Consider the following 25,953-nt stretch of genomic DNA (forward strand, 5'->3'; position numbering starts at 1 on the left):
CTTTTGTGCTTTTCTTTTGAAATACTAATAGTAATAAATTGCATGCCTGTGTGATGCCCACTAAAGTGTCATCACATTAGTGTGAAGTGGTTTGAGACTGTCTGTATTTTATTTTCCATTTAAAACCCCCAGTTTGTGTCATTCTATTCTCATTCAAAAGTAACAACTTTTGGTCAATATGGCGGCAGTGTTGGACCATGTTTTAGGCCTGGTCTGATCGGTTCTCTGAGGGCCATTGTCAGCTCGGGGACCCTGGAATTTAAAAGAACAGTCAAGCCTATATTGTCACCTCCATAATGCGCTACGCTCACTATAGCACCATTTTAGTCGTTGTGAGAATGGGTGCCTTGCAAGGACCATAGGATGATGATGGTGATGAAGCTGACGAGGATGAAGATGATGTAGAGACCAAACAGCAGCCGGTCGATGACCTGCCCTATCTTGTGCCACTCCTGGGAGCTCTGGCCTGTCTTGAAGTGTTTGTCCATCTGCACACGGATGGCATGGAGGTCCCTCCCCAGCCTCAGCAGCTGCTCCAGGGCAGGAGACAGAGTCAGTGGGTCTTCTGGGTGGGGTTTCAGTGGTTCCCCTGGGTGGGGTTTCAGTGGGTCCCCTGGGTGGGGTTTCAGTGGGTCTGCTGGGTGGGGTTTCAGTGGGTCTGCTGGGTGGGGTTTCAGTGGGTCTGCTGGGTGGGGTTTCAGTGGGTCTGCTGGGTGGGCTTTCAGTGGAGACCCTGTAGTGTTGAGGGTCTTCTGAGACACTGCTGTGATGAAGATCCGAGGTTCTCCGTTGGCTGGAACATGCTGGACATCCTTGCTGTTCACTGTCACTGAGTAGAAACGCGAAAGCAAGGTTTATTGTTTATTAGCCACAGCCAACAGTGTATCACGATAAAATACTAAATCTTTTTACAAAAGTCAAGTACAATATGGACAATAATGTTGGTAGCACTGTGTTTCCACTACTTCAAAGGCTCTGCATGCTCCACTGCATGCTCAATGAACAATATATATATATGTAACAGAGGTGACCCAAACCTCCCCACCCGGCTTCGAACCCGGGTCTCCCGCGTGAAAGTCCAATATCTTAACCATTACTCCAAAGGGATATCCCTATGGAACGAGAGCAGATACTAGACTTTTGAGGCTTCAGGCTGGGGCTGCGATTCTCTCCGCCACATATATATATATATATATATATAAGAAAATCTTCTCTCACACTAATGCCAGATCACCCTGATCAGCGGATCAAAACGTTTTTTTTTTTTTTTTTTTTTTTTTTAACTACAGCTTATTGACCTGCTCGATTGTTACCTTGAGCGTTTGGGTTAATCATGACGGTGACCCTGTTGTTCCGTGGTGTAGCAGGGAGGCAGACGACGCGGGCCAGGTACCGCAGCACCACGATGCTGAGCCAGCGAGGGACGGCGGGGAGGTGGGTGGAGCTGTACTGGATGTTGGTGATGAAGATGGTCTCCAGCAGGCTGGCCACCATCAGAGCCAGGCTGATGGAGAAGAAAACATCTATACAGTGGGAACAGAGAAGGGAAAAACAGAAGGTTGGAGCTGTAAGCGATGGGGTCATCCCTATGTTCCACAGGTTCTATGTTCCATGGGTTCTATGTTCCCCGGGTTCAATATGTTCCACACTTACCTGAGGATTAGGGTTAGGGTTGGGGGGGGGGGGGGGGGGGGGGGTAGAACCCAGGGAACATAGACTTGAATCACGTTGATATTGCACGGTGTATTTGAACGAGCTGTGATAACCAATTGTTAAAGACAATTCACGGGAGCGTTCTTTAGGTTAAATTATACTTTATTGACAAGAATGGCAGATAGAGCGCAGCAACAACATAGCATAAACAGCAGCAGGATATGAAAGCAGCAGCACAATACACTAGGCATAGGCATAATAACAGCAGCAGGAGAGCGGCAAGGCATGACATACATAACTGTGATACTATACTAAAGCAGCAGCATACTAACAGCCTAGGAATAAGAACAGCATCTATAGTAACCTAAGCAGGAGCATAGCTTTGGCGATGGATTCTGTATTCGGGTCATTTCCTGCAGGCCCACGATCGCAAGTGTACCATGTACGGCGAGTACATGTATGGCCGATCGCACGTGTACCATGTACGGTGAAGTACATGTATGGCCATGTACATCGTGGGCTTAACATATCTCTGCAGGCAATGACCCGAGACCCCCCGCGGGGTCTGACACAGAACCTACGGTGGAGCTGGGGTGGTGGCGGGGCAGCAGCTTGCAGTAAGAATAACTACCTGCGGGCAGGAATAGCTAAGTACTGGCGGGGCGGGACACGCAGATCCCGACCGTGTGAGCGCGCGCAACCTCCAGACCACTCCCCCGAACTGGCTACGTCATTATATTCCTACGCTAAATGTATTAACAAAAACGAGTGAATGAACTCGAAGAAAAAAATAGAACTCCTTTTTCAAGCTGACTTGTTTTCCAATCATACTGTAACATATTACGAGTCACTCACTGATGAGAGGCGTATCATCGCCAGTGCTGGGCAGCAGGTCGTTCATGATGAGCAGGAAGACGGTGTAGCCCAGAATGAGGGTCATCTTGAAGGAGGAGCGGTCCACGTGCTGGGGAGGAAGCAGGAAGCTGAAGAGGTCCAATGCAGTCAGGAAGCAGCTGGGGACGATGAGGTTCACCATGTAGAGGATAGGGTCTCGTTTCAAAACTATCTGTTGAGTAAGGGAAACGGGCAAATTGTTATCTTATTATCGGTTAAACCTGACAGCAATGGAAGAAGCGCTCACATTTTTTTACTTAAAGGAGCCATTAGTCAACTTTTCTTGAAAAACGGACGCTAAAAATAAAAATAATGTTTTGAAAGTATTTTATAAAAAAGATTAAGCTTCATATGTATTTCTATTCAAAAAGCGTAAAATAATGATAATCCCTCCTTTACATCCTTCTATTCTTTTATATGGATTGATAAGGGATGTAAACAAAGTCGGCCTGACAATGGCCAAAATGATTATTTTATCAATATTATACGCTTTTTGTGGTCATTTTTGAATAGAAACACATATATGAAGCTTAATCTTTTTTATAAAATATAATTTTTATTTTAGCGTCCGTTTTTCAATACACTATTGTAGAAATTGTTACTATTAATACAAGTTCTGTGTTAAGATTTGACTTAAAAGCTTCGAATGTATTTTCCACGATTCTGCCAAAATCATATTCTTTAAGACACACAACAAGGAAATCACGTGACGTTGATCCTCTTCCCCTATTCCCTATATGACATGACATACTGTATGTGTAGTCAGAAGAATATAGTAACATATATGTTTTGTAACTTTAACATATTATTTGAAGGTTTTCACAAAACTTTTAGAAAGCGTTTTTACTTTTTAGTATTGGCCTCAGGTCTAAATGGGAAGTAAAAGTATCAATACCCTATAGTAGTAGTTGCTATTAGTGCAAGTTCGGTGTTCAAAATCTACTTAGTAAAAGCTACAAAAGTATTGGCATCAAACTGTACTTAAAGTAATGATAGTAAAAGCACTCATTATGCCAAATGTCCCGGCTCATAAGGTTCCTTACATGGTATACCACCTCCTGGTAGCTCCCATCAGCCAAAACCAGCAGGCTTGGCTCTGCTCTAACATCTGTGAGCTCCCATTCTCCACTGGTCCTCATCTCAGCTTTGGATTCCTCCAGGATCTCTTGGGCCGAGATGCCCATAACCACCCTTACGTCAGAAGCTGTAATGACATTTAAAAAACAGTGTTGTTCGTTCTAGATTTATTAGGGGGGCCAAGCATGCAGTGCACAGGCACACTGTTGTATTTGTTAAGTGTTATTAGTGGGCTAAACACAGTCAGTTGTCATGGAGACAATAATAATGTATTTTACTCTGACTGTAAAGTATCCTTGGGTGACTTGAAAGGTGTTTTAAATTAAAAATTGCCATTATTGCCAGGCCGATGTTTTGCACTCTGTCTGTGTGTCTGTCCATGTGTCCGTCTGTGTGCTAATCTCTGTATGCAATGGAACTGTCCACACACACTCCCCGGAAGCCATAGCAGAACCTCTGCCCCAAATCTTTCACATGACCAGGAGGCCGATTTTTTGACAGTGCTCCAGCTCCTACAGATTTTGAAATGAGTCATTCAGATTTTTCATATTCCATCCTGATTGGCTAAGAATGACTTCCAAAAATGTGCAGGAGTGCTCCGTTTTGAACAGAATGCCTCAAATCATGAACACAGCATGCCGTGAAACTTTGCACGTATATTCTCACTAGGCAGAGGAGGAAATGCTACTTAAAAATGTTCAAATCAACCTCATGGTGGCACTATAACAGGCTGATTCGTGTTTTGGGTTCTATGTGTTTTGGGTTCTATTTCCTTGGCCCTAGAGGCCAAGGAAAAACCTTTGCCCTGCATTTTTCTTGATAAAGATTTTTGATATTCCACGCTGATGGGCTAAGATCTAAAGTTTGCCAGAGTGGGCCGTTTGTAACAAAATGCAACAAATCATAAACGCAGTGAAACTTTGCATGCATATTCGCACTACGCTGAGGAACAAATGCCACCGCAGCGTTTTAACATTGCCCTATTATTGCGTTTTTTGCAAAAATATATTGATATTATTATATTACAATTTTTAATACTCCTACACATTTTCTCCATACATCACACAAATTGGTACACATTATCTCTATAGTCAAGTGATCAAGGCGGAACCATAACATTTTTGGCGAATTCAAACATTGATGGCCCACAATAACCTACCTGACCTAGCGGAGACCAGTGCTCTGATGAGAACTTTTTCTAATTATTATTATTACTTTTTACTTGGACGGCACGTTGGCACCCTTCAGACCTTCTATTGCTACTTGTAGGTATATATTTTTTTCATTCAAATTCAACACAGTCTCAACAAAGACTTGTATAGGCTATGTACTTTTGTCACTTATCCTGTCTTTCAGATTTTTTTGTCTTACCAAAGTGAAGGTAGGCACCAAAGGTCATGGTGCAGTTTTGAATGTCGAAGGGGAAGGCGTAGATCTCCAGGCGACAGGAACTGGCCACTCTGAGGGGCTTATCATCATAGACATGGCCCTTGTTGTCCAGGTACACATATGGAGTGGAGGGAGAATTGTCTTCATCCATACTGTATACCAGGACAGGACAGGAAAAGAAAGTATGGAATGGAACAGAAGAGAGAGAGAGAGAGAGAAAACTGCCATGGCTCACTGTAGTAGACTTTTCAGTTAATGCCTTTTAATACTTGTTTGAAGGACCATGATAAAGTCTTTTGTGTTTGTAAAAAACAGCATTCATGAAAAATGTAAAGGAAACTTAATTTTTCTGAACTGCGGGTTACAGCAAGAAAAACCTAATATGTTTTTTATGAATGTCTCTGAGTCATCGAGCACATGGAATGTTCACCCGATGATGTGAAATTTGATGTCACTTCTGCGACATGCAGTATTATATATATATATTTTTTGCCACACTATTATAGAGCTCATCAATCAGCAAATCCTTTGGGAGAATAAATACAAACAATGAATGAATGAATGAATGAATGAATGACAATTTCTTAACCCATCCCACATGGGATTATCAGACACTTCAATTAAATCAAAAACAAAAACAAACATTCCAGTGTAAACTCAGCCAGCAACTCGTAATACAAAAAAAAGCCCCTATATCTTCCCGTTTCAATATATAATAATAGTAGACACATAATAAATGTTTACTTCCCAAGCTTTTGCACAGATTCTGTAATGTTTTTCCAGACCACATTCCTGCAATAAATCAAAGATTTTGGAGACCCATTCGCCTTAATCAGACAGATCCCAATAAAACATTAGTCTAGCCACCCTGTTGGGTTGCAAACCCACCAACCTGTTCCAGAGACTCACCATGCTGGCCTTCAATCTAATTTCACAGGAATCCCACCCCATATATCAAATTAATGCTGGAATTTGCGCATATTTATATAGGAAGAATTGAATTGTCCGATTTAGGACACATTCATTTAACTGAACCTTTTATTAATACCCTGCTCAAAACACAAGTTCACACATTTGGAGCTTTCAACACTTCTTTTGGTAATTCATCTACACCAAAAGCCTTTTTAACCTTAGCAGACTATACTCAATGGCACTTGTTTTTTTGAGCGGTGGTCACAACGCTCCTATACGTGGCCGTGTGTGTGGGTCTGTCTGTCTGTCTGTCTGTCTGTCTGTCTGTCTGTCTGTATGCGTGTCTGTCTGTATGTAGCCTCAAGTCTGCAGTACCTTTTCTGACCACACATGTTAAGGGAGGGGCGCTGTTCTTCAGCCTCAGGCCAGGCACACTCACACTCACATTCACACACACACACACATACACATACACACGCACGCACGCACACACACACACACACACACACACACACACACACACACACACACACACTCACGCAGCTTCCACTGCTCAGTTCACACGAGTGTGATTTTCTGTCAAACATGTGGTCAAAAGAAAACTTATCCATACTTTCTTCTTAAAAGAAACCAGAAAAGGCTCCCTCCCATTCCCTTAATATACTTTAAGTATACTTTATACTTCACTCCACACTTGCATAGGAATCTATTTTCAGTGTTTAGGAGCCAGATTCTTTATCTCATTCCAAAATTGTTGTAGGTTCGGTGTATGTAATTGTTCCAGTTGTATAATCTGTCCTCTTTGATATCTGCACCTGATTTTTTGTCCAAACTATATTATTTTTGCTCATAAGTAGCTTTAAACTGCTTTCAGGGTAAGTGATTTCATTTTGTTACAGTTTTCATGTTACAGTTTTCATGTAGGTGCCTTCCTCCAATCATGTTCAAGTGGGGAGGGCCTTGGTGCGCATAAGGTCCGCCCCCACTCGACCAAACATGGAGCAAACACTCTATAGTAACTAGCACTATCAGAACATAGACCCATTTGTTATTATTTCTTACCCTACCTTTAACTCAGGATTTAAAGATGTTCAGCGCTGCACATATCTGACTATACATTTTCCTCCATTAGGTCTGCTCCGTCTATAAGCGTTTTTAAATCTCAGGTTAAAACTCACCTATTTTATCTAGCTTTTAATCTCATCTGAGGTCATCTAATGTTTGCTTTTATTATGCATATACTGTATGTGTGTGTTGTGCTCATGTTGACACTTGTTTACATGTGCTCATGCTTTTATTGTTTGCTCCTGCTCTGTACAGCACTTTGGTCAATTTCGGTTGTTTTAAATGTGCTCTATAAATAAAGTTTGATTTGATATGATAAATAGCCTACGTTACTATTCCAGGAGGGAATATTCTGTTTAGATTTTCAAAATACGGATTTATAATTCAATTCAGATTGTATTAAACACAGAACTCCATGTACCAGTTATCCAACTCTCCTCTTGATTTTTGTTTAGATTCTGTAATCTCTCAATTAGTTTTAACATAGCAGTGGCTGGTACATCTCGACTCACCCGCTTTTTAGTTTCTCCAGGCGTAACGGGCACTTCTTGCTGATGGGGCATTTCATGGCCGGCCCTAAACTATAAGCCACAAGATTGAGTGATCCGGAAGACGACAGTTATCTCTATCCTCCACCATTTGTGAGGTGAGCAATACCTTACATTCCAAAAAATCCCACAATGTCTGTAACCCTTTTTTCACCCAGTGCCAATTGTCTAATGTAATCCTGGGTGCTACACTCCCTCTGCCAACCTTGGGAGAGCAACAGAGTGCAAGCCGATTATTTTCACCTGACAGGGGGGAGTTTCCCTGGTTGGACGTAGCTTGTGGAAGGAACCCGTTATTCCAACCAGTTCCTTTCCCCTCCATCAGGCGCTCCGGCTGGCCAGGGGAGGCAGTAAAGAGACCAGGATTACTGCATGCTATTTATGTGAGGGTACCTACCCTAGGAGACACAGGGAGAACATGCAAACCCCACACAGAAAGAAACTTTTGCCAACCCCACCTAGGGCTAGGGTATGGGCAGATAGGGCACTGATGACGCAGATGAGGGAACACGCCCAGCTGGAATCAAACCCAGGACCTTCTAGCTGTGAGGTGACAGCGCTACTGACCGTGCCACCGTGCCCCTTAATTCCAAACAGTTTTCTAAACAATAAAAAAGCGCTACAATATAATTAACCACAGCTTTACCCTTTGGTGACACTGATTATTAATTATCATATAGTTTGTCGATCCTATACCATTACACACATTCTTTATAAACATAATCATCAATTGCAACTCTCCAGGGAAAAAATCGTCCATAATTCCAATTCTGACATTCACGTCCCCACCAATATAAGTTGCATCCAATTCAGTGAATTGATATATCAAACTTAATAACCGACGGACAAAAGCTGCTAAAGAAACCTGTTCCTCCACTGCAGTGTTAATTTTGACATCAATTTAGTTGTAGTCTTTTGAATTACATTTCATTTAGTTTTAGTCATAATTTAATAATCTGAAATGTTTCAGTATTAGTCGACTAAATATTGTTAATGGTGTCGTAATGCCTGCTTTTATACTATGCTAGTCGAAAATTTTCATCAGTTTTAGTCGGCGAAATTAACACTGTTCCACTGAAGCAATTAACACAATTATCAGCACAAATCTGAAGACCAGCATTACAAGTTCAGCCTACAGTCACAAAATGCTATGTTGACTATTAGTCATATTCACTATTAAGGCATCTCCGAAACCGAACTTTTCAGCAGAAAGGTCCGGTTTGACTACAAAATGACGGCACTCGCGACTTCTGAAAAGCATTACACTGAATTAGAGTTCAGAAATTTGTATGTCGGAAAGTCGCAACTCACCGAACATTTCTGAGGTTTCGGAGATAGCCTACTATGGACAGGCCTTTAGTCAACATAGCATTTCTAAGAAATAGGGGTGTGCAGGCTTTTTCAGAACACATAAATTGGTGGAAATAACTTACAACTCGCCGATGCGGATGTCTGGAACCCACAGGTTCTCCCGAGGGATGGAGATTCTCCTCGCCCCACATTCTCTCTCATCCCAGTTCAAACCGTAAATGTCCCACTCCTAGATATAGAATCAGAAATGATTAAACTGTGTGCACAACATTAGAAATGGACATATTTGAAACTAGCAAGGATAGCTGTCCAATAAACCTTATGAAAACATTGATAATGCATACATGCAGTGCTTTGTCAAGAGGGTGAACAGTGTCAGGGTTTCTCTAAGCTCGACCCAAATGGAAGTGAAACACTAAACTTTTTATTCTCCTGTACATACAAAAACAAACAAACAAACAACTCTGACAAAAATCTAAAGAAACACACAGGTATTATGTTCAAAGGGAACTAACTAGACACAGGTGGACTAGGTGGAAGTAAAAATTAATCAACACAGGGATTGGCTGCAAAGGACAAACAGGACACACGTGACTCTAGTAAGACAAGACAGACAGGAAACACTATGGACATTAGTTCAAAATAAAACACAGCAGTAAAGTACACAAGGCTGCTTCAATGCGGGAGAGTATTTTTTGCAGGTCTTTAAGTCCGAGTGTATCAAAAAAGCAACTGGGTTAAGCACCGTTGGTCCAACCAGTTTAACATTCACCAGGTTAGCATTCACCAGCACCGGCAGGTTAGCATTCACCAGGTTAGCATTCACCAGCGTCGGCAGGATAGCATTCACCAGGTTAGCATCCCAGAAAACAGGAAACAATAAAATATCACTTCGCAATTCTCAAGACAGAATCTGCTAATTGTACAGTAGCACTACTAAAACATAATGAACACAAAACAAAATAAAAACAAAATAGTGAAATTTAAACATTAATTTTGTTGGGGCTCAGTCAAAAGTAATTGGCGTGCCAGCAATTTGGTATTAGTAAATAGGTCTACTGAGGAATAGCAGACTGCATGCATAACCACGTACACCCCATGGTTAAGTGGAGTCCCTCAGGGCTCTACACTAGTTTATTTTCTGTTTTCTGTTAATTTGGGGAAAGCTTTTGCTGAAAATAGCCGAGCAGAAAAGGTCTTAAGAGAAGAGAACTTACGAGAATTTGCCATAGGAATGTTGTAAGTGACTGGGATTTTTCATCCTATATGATGAAAGACAATGTTAAGTAGAGAGAAAATATATATATTGAATCAAACTATGTTAAATAATTAGTAAAAAGAAGAAAAAAAATTGTACTCACCACTCCTAAAATTGCCACCACGGTAAAAGACACGGAAACATCTAATGGTGTTGTGAAGTTTTTTACAGGACGTATTAGTTTCTTATTAAATAGATTCTCCTCCAGGGCCTTAAACAAAGACTCGGGAGTTGGACTGCTACAATTCAATGCTGATGCTGAACCTGAAAGTGAGGGGGAAACAATAAGTAAATTCTATATTGTCATGGTTTGCAGAAGACCGAACCCAAATGCAGAGCCAGAAGCAGGAATAGGTTCAAAATAAGGTTTTATTGAAGTAGTAGCTTGCCTTACAAACGTAGCAGTAGTAAAAATCGAATGGCTTTCAGACGTAGCAGTAGCAAAAATCATAAAGTCCATAAAGCAACTTCTCAAAAGCAAAGGCAAAGTACAAAGTACAAAGGTGGTTCCAAAAACAAAAACTAAACCTTTATGAGGCACAATGCAAAAACCAAAGTCAAAAACAGTACTACTCAGAAGCACAAGATAGTAGGCTATAAAGCAAGTCCAAAACAAATGACAAACCTTTAGAGGTGTAAAGCAAGGAACCAAAAAGTTCCAGAGGCACAGTATGGCCACACAGAGCCACCATGTGGCCATATGGAGCCACAGACTGTGACATATATGTATCATGACATGAATTCACATTAAGCATCCCTGTACTGTATATGGCACTGAGACAGTGTGGATATTTTTCTTCTGTGTGTGTGTTTATATTTCAAATAAACTTCCACTCATACTCCATCAAAAGACAGAAGTATCACATTATGGCAAGCTGACACAGTCTGAAACCATAATGTGGGAAAGTATAACCCCAGGTGATATACATAGAAACAAGAGACTGCGTAGGCCTACAGTATGCCTAAGCCCCAGGTGTTACTGCAGTCTGTATTACATTTATACAGTATACATTCTTTATACAATGATTTTCAGTTTTTATGTTGGGGGAATTTCATTGTGTTGAGCTAAGGAGGGTACCACATGAAGTTGTATACAACGCATGTTCAGGAGTGGAGACCAAAGGCACAGGAAGTACAGTTCAATAAAGGTCTGCTAAGAGGATTAAACGCAAGAAATCACTATGGTTTGTTTCCATTGGGGTCCTTTGTACTCAATTCATAGAACCTCAACCTTGTTGAACTGTATTTTCCTGTGCTTTTTTTGCAAACTGCTAATAAAGTATTCAATCAATCAATCAATCAATCAATCAATCAATCAATCAATCAATCAATCAATCAATCAATCAATCAATCACGTGTGGTCTCTTACTAGTGAAAAATACAGTATCCATTTTGTAATTTCACCTGCATAGCATATGTGAAATTAGAAAAAGTGGAGACAAACTGAGAAGCCAATTAAACTGCAGTATCAGGTACAAAACTGCAGATTGTCTAAAATTCTTTGCAGTGTTTCTTACCGTTAAGCAGCACGACACAGATGAATATGAGCTCAATAGGCTTCCTTAGATCCGTCATCTCTGGCATCTGAGAAAGAAAAAATATATTAAATTCAATCTTTAATTCAGACCCAGGGGAGATCCATATAAAAGCTCCATACTTACTCCATATGGATACTCCATATTATTTTAATTCTCAGAAGCTGTTGAAGATCAGCACTATATGGACTTAAGATGACCAAATCATCCACATATATAAGGGGATTAATTAACGAGTCAACAACCCTATACAGCCTGTACCATGCATACATCATTCATGAACAACCCATTTACCATTAAAACCTGTAAAACACAAATCTTCTCTTCTGGGGATCCCTGGCACACAAAACATTTTCAGGCGGGTGATCTGCGGCCAAATACATATACATTTGGATTTGGGGGTCATTGGCATGAAAAGGTTTGAGAACTACACCCTGTGCCACATGCATTTAAAATCAATGATAAATCATTCATATATACAGATTAAAAAGAAGAGGAGGCAGAATCCCACCCTGGTGGACACACCATTGGTCACATGCATGGAAATGGGCAATTGATAGACATACGTGTACAAGTATAAAGGATCTATAATGTATTAGAAAAGTATTTTTTTAAAGAAACATTTCAGCTTGTCAGAGACCAGTATGACAAGTTGTCTCCGTAACAGACACAAAACGTTTCATGTAATGAGGGTTAGGGTTAAAACTATACATATCTATTAGAATATTGTCTAAAAAAAGCATTGCAGATACCATAGCACCCCAAATCACCCTAATATATGAAAGAAATATATGAACTTTTCAAGAAAATCTACTTTTACACAATATTCTAATTGTTTTAGATGGATCTGTAAGCCATGGCAGACTTACCTCATCCTGTGACAACAACAGCTGTCGTTCTGGTCCCCGAGTAGGGCTCAGTCATTTTTATTTTATTTTCCTTTTGTTTTAAGCTTGTCGTACATTTAAAATGAAATGAAAATAGTTGAAGAAAATAAACATATTTGAATGTTGTTAATCCCTAAAAAGTCCCACTGTGGCTGTCACACCTGTCACATGCAGCCAAGGAATGGGTGGAGATACTGTAGGTGGTTAACTCCACCTCTATCTACTCCTGTCATTAGTCAGTACAGAGTCAGCTAGCTAAACCCTAAGGAAACAAACGTCACAGAGCTGTTTGAATTGCTAAAATAAACTGCAGACAGAATTATATAATAAAGTAATTGGTAAGTAAGTAAAATGTGTAAATGTACATACAGTCATTTTAACTGTTCTTTTTCCATCCAGCTTTTAAATTAAATTAGTTACATTTTTATTTTATTTTATTTTTTTATTGTTTTTATTGTGCACTGTTTATATTTTGGTGGATGTGTCATTTTTATGTGAACCATAACAATTACAATGACTTTATTGACTTTTGATGCCAATAATTAGCTAAAATCTTGCACAATTAAGATTGCGATTAATGGCAGACAAAGGATATACAGTAACTGAGTGTTGTTTATCAACTTTACAGTTTTAAAACAATCAAATAAAACACCACATCAGACAAGTTTAAGACAAATGAGTGGGTTAGACACACGTGCGCATGACACACACACATGCACGCACGCGCACGCATACACACACACACACACACACACACACACGCACACGCACACGCACACGCACACACACACACACACACACACACACACACACACACACACACACACACACACACACACACACACACACACACAAAAAACAGACCAGTGGTGTTGTAGTGAGGAATTAATTTGTGGCTAGGGCTGGTATGAAATGGGTGGCCACAAAGAAACAACAGTATTTTCAGATAAAAAACATTAAGAACTCAAAAAACATGATTTGTGTGGAGTTCGTCTTTAAAGTATTAAAAGGAAAAGTACTTATTCTGCAAAATCTCCAATTTTACAAGTTCAAAATGTATGAAAGATCTTTTGACAATAGCCGATCTACAAGCTCACAATGCGTCGCATTGTTGCTTGTAGATCTGTACATTTTCGCCCAGGGTCGCCGCTAGGCATACGCACAGTACCTCATCATCCTCTAGTATTATTATTACAATGTTATATACACTGTAAAACCTGTAGTGTTAAATTCACCCTAAAAGTCACTGAAAATAAACAATTAAAATAGCATAAAAGGCAAAGTGCAAACATATCTCTTAATACAGCATTTAATCCGATCTCAACATATTTACATGCAGACTGATTTGGATTAGGACCTTCATGCTTCCCTGTGTAACTCATAATGTAAGTCTAATTAGTCTAACCTTACTGTAATTCTAAAACTAGCCTTAATTAAGGGGAAATCTCAATATTTCGATGTCCCATTAGTCTGACTAAGGGTTAGGGTTAGGTTTAGGCATAGTTTTACAGAGGTTATAGGGTTAGGTTTAGGAATAGTAGCATTCACCAGGTTAAATAAATGTACAATTATTCTCAAATTAAAACTGTCGTGCATTGTTAGTAAAAAGAAATGTATTTATTTCAGCCCAGCTAGTGAAGAAAACATGGATAAATACATGAATCCAGTTAAAGCTACACTACTGTATGTAACTTTACTCTTCTACCCCGGATTTGAACCCGGTTTCCTGCCCTATTGCTGACATTTTTACCATTGAGCTACTAGAGCCTGCCTGCTTGCTCAGGGGATAAATTGAATCTTCTTTAAATGTTTTTTATCCCACGTTTTTTGCAAACCATTTTTCTCACCCGGTGATTACCTAACCTGTAGTCCTGGTTTCCGCTCTCCCCCTGCCGTGCCAGGGGACATTGGGGAGCACCCGGCTGGCTAGGGGGAGGTAGTATAGAAACCAGTACTACTGCATGTTTTTGTGTGAGGGCCTATGCCCAAGGAGACACGGGGAGAACATGCAAACTTACCACAGAAAGGCCCTATCGCCAACCCCACCTAGGGTGTGGGTGCTGATGACGCGGGTGGAGGAACACGCCCCCAGCGCCCACAGCTTCGATAAATTGAATCTTAACCTTCAGGTCAAAAGATCCTGTGTCTAGACCGTGTGACATGACCTTTGACACAATCTAATGTCTCAATAGAAGAGCAGGCAGACAAAATACAACCACGCTGATTGTATAAGTTATATGGTATTAACATACTCTACCATACAGATTGGACAAAATTACGTTTAATTAATAATTTTAAAATAGTTACATAGTGCTGCATTAAGTAAACTAAATAAAGAAATGGCCCATAAGGGGTATAGAAACATAGACACTCTCCAAAGGCCCTGCATGGTTTTCAGCCGAACACATTTTTTGACTTGGTAATTTCCAGTTCAATGAATGTATGTCAATAGTATTTGGATTGCACAACAAGCTTCTAGGAACACTTCAGGCCTTGGGTGTTAATTGTATGTAAACAGACCAAATACCTGCGGCTGACGTGACTGTCTGTGTAGGCTATGAGGACAAACACAAAACCATACGAGGCAAGGCAATGTTGTTTGCACATTTCATGCACAACATGCAAATGCAGTGCTCTACGTAAAACATAAAAAAGGTTATTTAACAGCCCAGGTTCTCAAAGTGGGCTCCGGGAACCCCTAGGGGTCCGGATGGTCCCACTTAGTTAGCTTACAGTAGCATCAGAATGTGTTTAACCACTTTGATCACTATTTTATAGTGCAGCTGTTCTGAAAATCTGAAAATAGCTAATCTGGAATAATCTTCTTTTATGAAGTCCCTGGCAAGAAATAGTTTCAGATGGCGGTCCGCTGCAAAATATATATATACATTTGGGGTCCTTATATATAGATAGAACACTTTATTGCCAGTTAAAAAAAAAGAAAAGAAAGAAAAAAATCACAACAATCATTAATTAGGAAAAATGCCAACGTGGATTATACACGATAAAGCCGTAGCTTGTTTCCATTGTGGTCCACCTTGGGACATATAGAACAACATGCAAGATACTGCACAAACATTGAACCAATAGAACAGACCTGGGCATTGTGCGGCCCGGGGGCCGTATGCGGCCCTTTGGTTCACTCTGACCGGCCCGTGTAGGGTTAATGGCAAATTACAAAATAAAAACATTTTCAAATTCTCCCTCATGCATGGACTAAAGCTGGATTGCTTTTATTTTGACGTTTTTTATTCACGTACATATGGACGCAATGCGTACATCAGCACATGCGTAATCATTGGATCGTTGGGTTTCAACAATAATTGGACCACTAAGTATTTATTTACTGAAGTCGGAGGTAAAGCTGTGTGTTTAGTTTGCGGAGAGCACATCTTGCGGGGAGCACTCCCTCTTGGCCCGGCCCTCCGCAATATTGTTGTTCATGTGGCCCCATGGAAAAAAGAATTGCCCACCTCTGCAATAGAACCATAGACAAATGTATCCTTGACATGAAAAGGTTTGAGGACCACTGCCTCATCGACTCCTGCTGGTCCAGACGACATGGAGAAACTGTTTTGAAACCTGTATTGATATCATGATATGACAACCATTGTTTATTGGCCATTATTGGCTATTAGTCATTGTGTGACACATGATCAAATGTGTCACGCTGTTCAGCTCCATACTTTTATGTCTTCTTTAAGAGCAGGGAATGTTGTCAGAAGATAATCAAACAAGGATGTTGTTTTTATTGTGTTTGTTTTGTGTGCCACAGAAGGAGGTTGGTAGGACAGACAGGTGACTGTTAGGTATACAGAACCAGGTTGTGGTCTAAAGGGTGACTGTTAGCAGTGGTGGAAAAAGTAAAAGTATCAATACTGCAGAATAGAAACACTCAAAAATCAACTTGAGTAAAAATAGGCATCAACATGTAGGCTACTTAAATTAACAAAAGGTAAAAGTACTCAGTTTGCATAATGTCCCATTTCAAAATAGCAGATCTACAAGCTCACAATGCTATTTTCAAATGGCTGAAATGTAAATAAAATGTTAATGGTTAACGTATGTTTAGTGATAATAATCTAAATCTACAAAGCAACTAGTAACTAAAGTTTTCTAATAAATGTAAGAGTAAAAGTGCAATATTTGGATCCGAGATGTAATGGAGTAGAATAAAAAGTATTGCAAATTGGAAACACTCAAGTAAAGTACAAATACCTCAAAGTGCAGTACTTAATTAAAGTAAATGTGCTTAGTTACTTTCCAACACTGTCTGTTAGGTATACAGTACAGCAGGTTGTGGTGTAAAGGCATTGACAGTTGACTGTTACGTATACAGTACATCACCTCTGGCTGTTGTCCAGCTCTCACCTACAGACAGACACGCTATGCTGTCTAAAGCAAACAGGGTGGAGGAACTGTTATGTTCCCATTTAGGCCTAGAATTATTGAATGCTTTAACCAGTGAAAAATAGCAGATATACAAGCTCACAGCGTGGCACCGAGTGCCGCGCTGCGAGGTTGTAGATCTGCTATTTTTGAAAAAAAGTCGTGAAAATGTGTGCAAATCTTTGAATATATGTATTTTTGAGAACCACTGACATAGTAGTCTCTGAAGAAAAGACTAACTGAACTCCAGTTAAGTGAAAAGGACCTTTTCTTTGACGATGGCTAGCCAGATTGCTGACATAGAAACATAGGTTTTTAAAAAAATCTTTGAAAAAATCTTTTCAAAAGACACTTATAGAATCGGGTAAAAATTCTAATTTTCACGATTTAAAAAAAATAGCAGATCTACAAGCTCGCAGCGCGGCACTCGGTGCCGCGCTGTGAGCTTGTATATCAATAGTTAAAGCATAAAATAATGATACACAATAATTTGTACCCGTTCTGAATGGGTTAAAATAAGGCTAGAGGATGAAATACAACCACCCCTAAGGACTACACACCATTGAGTGACATCTAGACCTACTGCACAAAAACAGTCCTGCTACCTTTAAATGCATTTTAAATATAATATTTTTTTTTGTAGAGTATATCATATAAATTGTATTGAGAAAATAATAACACTGCTATTTGTTCCAAAGCGACTGAAAAAGATTGCTGCTATTTGTAAAAAAAAAAAAGCTATTTGTGACATAGCTCTGTTTACACAATGCTGTACCCCCCTCCAACTGTAGATTTGTTCACCCTTTTTAATAGTTTTTTATTATATGTTGACACTTGCTTTGGCAATGTAAAGGTATGTTTTCGCATGCCAATAAAGTACCTTTGAATTGAAAAAATATATATATAATTGAATTGACTGGGGAGGATGTGGAGTCAGAGGGAGAGAGAAGAAAAAAAGTCAGCTCAGGAAGACAACAGCTGGCTGCTAGAAGACAGCTAGGACATTCTATCCCTTGAAAATGTGTTCCTCGTGAACTTAGTTAAAAGTACAACAAATATTAAAACTTTTAGAGTGTAGGCAATATTTGAAATCGTTGCTGTCTGGCTCGTATCTCCACCTTTGTATGGGTTTTCTTCTTCGTACGTCAGTGTCACACAAAAGTAGCTCTACAAGCAAGCTTTTGAGCTTGTAGATCTGCAATTTCTTTGTGCTATTCTTGAATTTGGTTTGCACCCGATAGCAACAATATGTTTTATTTCCATTTCAATAGCATTTTGTTTCAATTCATTGTTATTCATTTATTTAGTATAGCTACAACAAAGATAGTGATAATAAAATAAATAATCACACAACATTTGTTTTGTTTTGATTGACAATAATACCCACAGCACTCTGCAATTCCTGATGGCACATGTTATAGCACTTGTACACCCCCTGTTGAAGACCCCTGTTCTAAGAACTGAACAACTGGAGGTGAGGTTCAGTTTATGTGCACCTCAACCTGAATTTAAATTCATCCATCCATCGTGTCAATTGGCATAACAACTAAATTGGGGGAAAAAGGGTTAAAAAGAAAAAGAAAGGAAAAAGGACAATGTGGGACGTGACATTACTTAACATGGACAATGTCATACCATTGCAAAAGCGTTATGTGCCTGGACAGTAAAAGGTGCCTCTGACATTTTTAAAAGTTTGATGTCTTCATGCATGCTTAACTGGTGCATTTTTTATTATTATTTATTTTACATTCAACATGGCTGGTTTCGTAGACTGCAAGTAGTCAGAAATTAGGTCAAGTCGAATCACATTCTATTTATTTACGGTTCTTCTTCCTCCAACCGAGAGTGACAGAATAGCCTTCCGGATCATCCCTGCCCAATTTTTAACCCATGGATAACACTTGGTGGTGTGGTCCTGTATTGTAAAGTATAAAGTATATACTGTAGTCCAGATCTCTTTTCTTCTGTGTATTTTGTTCTCTGAAATAGTCTTTACTGTATGTTCAACATGGCAAAGAAAACAATATTCATGATGAATGTCTAAACCAGTCTGCACTGTATGTAAACATACATGTATGAGGCACTGAGCCTCAGAGATATGTGATTAGGCCAATGTGTCATACGCATTACCTGTGTGTCTGTGCGTGTGTGCCTGAGTGGGCGCATGTGTGAACGTGTATTTTATTACAGATGTTTATCTCTGCATTTGCATCCATTACCAATGAAGTAGTCTCTAATAGCATGGCTGACACACACACACACACACACACACACACACACACACACACACACACACACACACACACACACACACACACACACACACACACACACACACACACACACACACGCACTATTGTGGAATATCACTAGTTAGGTTACATTAGCACGTCAACATACAAGCATTATCTTCCCAGTGTTGTGATATGTCTTCTTAAATTCCATCATAAATAGAAAAACAGGGGTTGATCATAAGGAACTTTCTTGACTTGTCTTGGCACAAAAACAAGACAACTAAATCAGAATCAAGACCACAACGTGAAAACAAAGTACTTTATTCTCCAATCCTCATAACTACCATGGTGGCAAACCTGATAGCATTCAGTGGTGAATGAAACAGAGGATGAGACAGCCACTCCCTAAAACAAACGGTTGGCTACGCAGGGAACTGACTAGACACAGGTGGACTCAAAGTACCGGTACAATCAACATTGGGATTGGCCGGGTAGAACAGGACACATGTGACAAGGCTTAATAATCAGGTTGGAGAGACAAGACAGTAACAGCTACACGGAGCCCCTAATGTGGAGAATCTTTACAAGATAAGTGATGAGGATAGTCTTGGGTGGCCAGCAGGGACGTCACGTGCTGGCCATTGGGAAAAGCGGGACAACTCCCGAACGGCCGGTTCATTCCCGGCCGGTCCAGGCCGGCCATTAGGAAAAACTTAAAAATAAAATGTCGGCCTTCGTTCCATTTTGGGGGCTAGTCGGCCAATAAAGTAAATCGTCACTGTCGGGCAGAAACCTCGTATCTCCAAGTTTCAACGTCTGTAAATGTTTTCACAAAGCAAAGCCCTGCTTCATCATACAAGGCCGGCCCACAAAAGTAGTGAAAACAGCAGATCTACAAGCACACAACGCCTCGCGGTGCGAGGCGTTGTGTGCTTGTAGATCGTCTGTTTTCACTAGTTTAAATCATTTTTTAAATGATAAATACAAAAAGAAAAAAACGGTTTTGGACATACAAGGTTTCCACCCGACAACGACGAAATATAACTTGTGTAATTGGCCCACTGGCTTGTCACTTGTCATGATCTGAAATGGCAAATCTTCGAGTAGCAGCAGCGCTATAGAGAGAGATCTCTCTCTATAGCGTGCAATGAGGGCCTCTCCAACTCTTTTTCCCGGGCTGAATCAGGGGCCCAGCACGTCCCTGGTGGCCAGACTACTATTCCACTGTCTCTGAATGCTATGGAGTCTGTGTAACTACAGTACACCTCACACTTACCTCTGCCCTATAACAACAACAAGTCACCATGGTCACATGTTGTGCCCCACAGCCAAAGGGGATGGGTCACAAATGATGTCACCTGATGAAGGCCAAATGTGGCCGAAACGTTGTACCACCTGTAAAAGGTTTCTGACCTTTATTCTTTTGGGATGTCCGATTTACCCTCGGATCATCTTCGGAGCTTCCATGTACTGTATGACGGAAGCCTAAAAGGAAACTGTTTTGGCTCAGTGCTACAGTAGTTAACAAAATCAAGTAGGCCTGTGCCATTTGTCTATTTGACAAATTAATAGAAAAGTCACAAATCAAATAGTAAATTAAGATACGTTGCAAACATATAACTGAACTTCTCATCAGCAGTGCTATTTCAGTTCACTATTGATGCAAGGCTTTGTCTAGAGAGTCCAGAGTGTCTAGTGTGAAAATGCATACAGATGCTATTCTAATTAAGCGCTTCATTCATTTGACATAATTCTCCCCATCTTTTTTTACCTTTATTTACCAAAGTATCTTATTAGCACTAGTGCTCTTTTACAGTTATTATGTAAAGGATAACATCTCGCTTAGCAGTCATTATCGAGTGATAGGAGCCCGACAGGTTGATATGCCACCGACGCGAAGCGGAGGTGGCATCAACCTGAAGGGTTGATGTTATCCCGCTTATTACCCGGCTGCTAAATAAAATTAAAATTAATTGACTCAAAACTAAAAACAAAACAAAGTATTTACTTGTTTACAGACGGCTGAATGTGCGTCCCCCCCAGCGTAACACGGTCGCCTTGGAAAACAAAGAAGTGCTGGTCAAATAGAATCCATTTTCTGTTACTGCGTCGTCTGTTTCTCGCCTAAACTGTTTTTAAAGACATTCTTAAGAGCAATGTTTAGTTGTAAATGACGCTGTGTGTTTGTTTGCATGGTAGACATGTTGATACGGCACTAAATCCACACAGTGCAACCTGAATGCAGCAGCTGCTCTGAGCCGTTGATTAGGCAGCAGTGAATTATAGAGCGGAGCGGTCATTATTCTCCTATAATTCACCGCTGATTTCAGCGCTCGACCAATCAAAATCAAGCATCCAAACAAGCCGGGTAATAAACACTTATATTATAGCTAAGAAAAAGCACAGAAACAATGTCAAGACATAAACTTAGAACTTTCTGTATGACTGCACCCAGATGCAGATGATGGTAATGAAGCTGACTGATATGAAGATGATGTAGAAGATGAAGAGCAGGCGGTCAATGATGAAACCCACCTGGAGCCACTCCTCAGAGCTCTGGTTCCCTGTCTGCTGCTGGTCCACCTGGAGGCGGATGGCCTGGAGGTCTTTACCCAGCCTCCTCAGCTCCTCCAGGGCCTTATCCTCCACCTCTGAACCCCTCTCCTCTGGAGCTCTTTCATCAACCATGTACTTCACTGCCACCAGAGGGCAGGCTTTTGCTTCTATTTGTGAAGAGAGCGGAATAACACACGATTATGGCAGAATAAAGAGCATGGACAGTTTATGTCGGTTTGCACAAAGATCTTCTGTAATATACAGTACCAACCAACTGGTGTTATAAAGGGTGGTTGGATGGAAATAATGGATGCAACTGATTTTGACACGCTTTATGAATGAGTTCTTGAGATTTGTCACCAGTCAACACAGTTTTAAAGATGCTGAGCAGCTTTACCGAAGGCCTTTATTGCTTTACGCATGACTAAAAGGACATGATGGAAATGTGGCCTTAAGCAAATAGAAATGTGGCCTTAAGCAAAGAATTACTGTACTATATGACTGATATAACACATGCAACATTAACGTTACAAATACAAGCACAAGCACTGAGTAACTTTGAGTAGACAGACAAATGAGTTGTAACATTCAATATCAATATGATGAGCATAGCTCATAAAACAATATAAATATATTGGCTAAATAATGTGTATGATAGGGTTTTGCATGTACAGTATGGGACACAGTATAAATTAGCCATATGAATTACGTCTGGCATGATACAGTACCTTGTGCTGCAGGATTTGGGATGACAGTGTCTCCTTGCTCTCTGGGCTTTGGAGGAAGGCCTACAAGAGTGCCCAGGATGTGTAAAGCAAACACCTGGATCCACCGGGGGACCGGAGTGGAGTTCCAACTGGAGTCACACAGGAGGTTGGTGATGAGGATGGTCTCTAGCAGGCTGGCAACCATCAGAGCCTGCAGGCAGAGACAGAAGAACACATCTGGGAAGAAGAGGATAGAAGAGAGGCTTAACTAACTACTACCCTGTTATTTCATTGACTAGGCCACCTCTTTTTTTCCCCTCTACAGCAAATATATTTGCCGGAAATAACTAAAACAGCTACATTTCTGTCAAATGTTTGTCTTGTTCTCTTTCACGTTAGGTACGTCGGAGTCAAGTAGAGGCTATTATGTGCAAGCGAAGAGCAAGTATAAATTCCAGGATCGCCAACGTTACAAGCGACCCTGACAGTATCAAGATGTACAAAGATCAAAGAGTCATCTTTTGTTTTCCAGAACAGATGAATTGAATCACCTCAAATTGCTTGTTGGATAACAATACTAACTTATGAGAGGTATGGTGTTGCCGGTGGTTGGCAGCAGTTCATTCATCATGAGCAGGAAGACGGTGTAGCCCAGGATGAGGGTCATCTTGAAGGAGGAGCGGTCCACGCTCTGGGGAGGAAGCAGGAAGCTGTAGAGGTCCACTGTGATGAGGAAACAGCTGGGGAGGATGAGGTTCACCACATAGAGAGTAGCACTGCGCCTCACCCTGATCTGCATGGAAATACAGGTCCATTTGGTTACATTTGTGAAATCTGTTTGTGCACATTGTTATGGGGGTTATGGGGGAAAATGGGGGAACATAAAAAGTTGGAGAACCACTGTCCTACTAGAAACCTAATGCCATAATGTCATTGTAAATCATTGTCTCACCTAGTCTGAAGAAAACCTGGAGACTGACATTCAGTAATTGGGTCTTAAGATAAAAATCACAACATTATAATGGTATATGTAAAAAACCAAAGAAATCTAAATTTGCCACGGACACAGCCATGTCTTGCCACAGACACATTTGTCCCAGTATGGACATGTTGATGACCCCTGTGCAGAGGGCTTCATATCATCCATCAATAAGAGCATACTCTTTCAGAAATGATGCGAACGTACCGGAAACGTAGGTACTGTATGTAGAAAAATGGTATAGCTACCAACAGATAATGGCCTCCATGTTTGACATCATTAAGACGATACTCCTTCAGACATTTTGTGAATTTACCCGAAACGTACTGTATAGGAACATAGAAACATTTTATATACCGAAAGATAATGGCCTCTACATTTGATATTATTACTAGTTTCAGATTATATATTGTTTTGTTCCAACAAAATAACTGTAGAATGAGGTTACAGAATATTGCTAAATCCTCAACATTCTAAGGAACCAAAAGTCAAAAGTCATAAACAATGTTTCCCCAGTATTCATATGGCTATGGCCCAAGTAGAGACCAGGGCTATTGAGATCAGAGCTTAACAGAAAAGGCAAAAAGTCTTACTTTTAATACTACTATTTAATAATAGTAACATAAAATACTATATAGACATGATGATAACTACATACATAGAAGTAGATCACATCATAAGGGTCACTGTCATCATAAGTGTCTCTTATGAGTGGCTTCTCTACGGTAATGTCCTCCAGGTACCACTCCCCCATGGTCGCCATCACTGTCAGAGAATACTCCTGAATCTCCTCTACTGGCCAGGCCAGTTCCAACTGTATGGCAGATACTGAAAGAAAATAATATGATTGAATCCATATTCTAAACAATGTCAAGACTTTGGTTGAAATCAAATCCACTGTGCTTACATGAATGGTTTAGCTGACTGGTTATTGGAACTGGTTATTGGAATGATTAGCTTGTTGCACAAGTTAATGTATTTGGTCTGATTTAGATCATGTTAATTATTACTACTGTCACGGGGCAGCCCGTGCCCTATAGACTAAGACAATGCACACATACACACACACACAACTAACTACTTCTAATTCATTATCGCTGGCCAGCTTGGAAGTGACTGTTGGGAGTGTTGTGGGTTTCATATACTGTATTTGAATGAATTCCTGAATGTAGGCATTGCAATGCTTTTAAACATGATCTGTTGATTGAATCATTGGGTGGTTAATTATGGGGGTGGTCACCTCACCTGTTCCTCTCTTCAGTGCTGGTGCTCCTCTTGATAGAGTGGGGGAAGTTACCAAGTACTGTAGAGGAGAGGGGTGTTTCTCTATGTTTAAGAGCTCTTACTTTGTCTAATGTTATGTTCTTTTCTTGATATGACGCCTAAAAGGCATATTGTATTTGGGATGGGTTTAGTAAAACCTGGTAATTGTGTAATCCAACTCATGGGCCGTTGTTAGCCGTAGTTTGAGTTAAGGGGTTTGCAATTAAGAACTGTTCTCTTGGTATGGTCTTGCCTAGTATAAAAGGGAGGCTGGGGAGGCAGTTATTCAGTTAGTTGGACTTGGAGCATTGACTGGAAAGCGTCTAGGGGAGAGCTGCCAGGGCCCATGTGGGTGTTGCCTGTTTAAAGTAGTTTCTTAAGTTCCTAGTTAGTTTTTCTTCAGTTTCTTTTGCTGTCAAGTATTTTCATGTCCTTATTTTTGTAAAGTCGTCTTTCGTTATTTAAAGGCCTACACTATTCGTATTGCACTGAACCTGTTGGTGGAGGACATTTGGGTAAAATAAAAACCCTAAACTTTGAATCTCTGGACTTGTCAACTTTTTGGAGCCTTGGCCCTCGCCTAACCTTTACACGTGGTGTCAGAAGAAACAAGAAAAGGACAGTCCAGAATGCCTCCAAAGCAACATCACCAGCAGAAGCAAGCTGCACGCTCAGAGAAGGAGGGTGCCACAGGGGGAGCTGTCAAGGACAGTTTCCAGCCCATGGTGGACACAGCCACTTTCCAAGAGGCGGCGAGTTGCATCAGTGCCAGGTGGTTTGAGGCCTTCAGGTGGTTCAAGAGGAGTCAGGAGAGGCTCAAACGAAAGCTCTACGTGTTCAATCCTCAGCTCAACATGTTCGTCAATCTACACATCACCCAGCCCCAGCAGACATTGAGGCAACCAGGGCCCAGCCAAGGGCAACAGCTGGGGAAGCAGAACCTGTCTGTGTCAGCGACGGGTCGGCGGCGGCAGCAGAAGCGGCTGCGGAGCTGGTGCCAGGGGGTGAGCCAAATCGGGTGTGGCGTGGAAAGACATGTTCACCAACTCCAGAGTCGCCAGGTGGTTCCTGGTAGGGTGGCCTGTCAACTTCTTAGTCCAGGAAACGGTCAGAAGGGGACAGAAGACTTCTTTCCAGGACGCCACAGGGGGCGTCATCAGAAGGGGGGGGAAATGTCACGGGGCAGCCCGTGCCCTATAGACTAAGACAATGCACACATACACACACAACTAACTACTTCTAATTCATTATCGCTGGCCAGCTTGGAAGTGACTGTTGGGAGTGTTGTGGGTTTCA

At 40.8% G+C, this 25,953-nt stretch overlaps 1 protein-coding gene across 1 annotated transcript; it reads right to left on the reverse strand.

Moving 5' to 3' along the window:
* Positions 1–290: 290 nt before the first annotated feature.
* On the reverse strand, positions 291–24,148 carry LOC308287853 (5-hydroxytryptamine receptor 3A-like; the record flags this gene model as incomplete). Its single annotated transcript, XM_080729159.1, has 13 exons — positions 291–829; positions 1,314–1,523; positions 2,509–2,719; positions 3,591–3,751; positions 4,996–5,165; positions 7,503–7,571; positions 8,972–9,078; positions 10,211–10,215; positions 11,625–11,691; positions 21,604–21,875; positions 22,437–22,652; positions 22,998–23,208; positions 24,053–24,148. 13 exons carry the CDS (start codon positions 24,146–24,148, stop codon positions 324–326), a joined length of 2,301 nt encoding a protein of 766 aa, XP_080585285.1. The 3' UTR covers positions 291–323.
* Positions 24,149–25,953: the final 1,805 nt, after the last annotated feature.

This window comes from Nannobrachium achirus (assembly GCF_963921795.1).
Source record: "Nannobrachium achirus genome assembly, chromosome: 1".
Taxonomy (NCBI): domain Eukaryota; kingdom Metazoa; phylum Chordata; class Actinopteri; order Myctophiformes; family Myctophidae; genus Nannobrachium; species Nannobrachium achirus.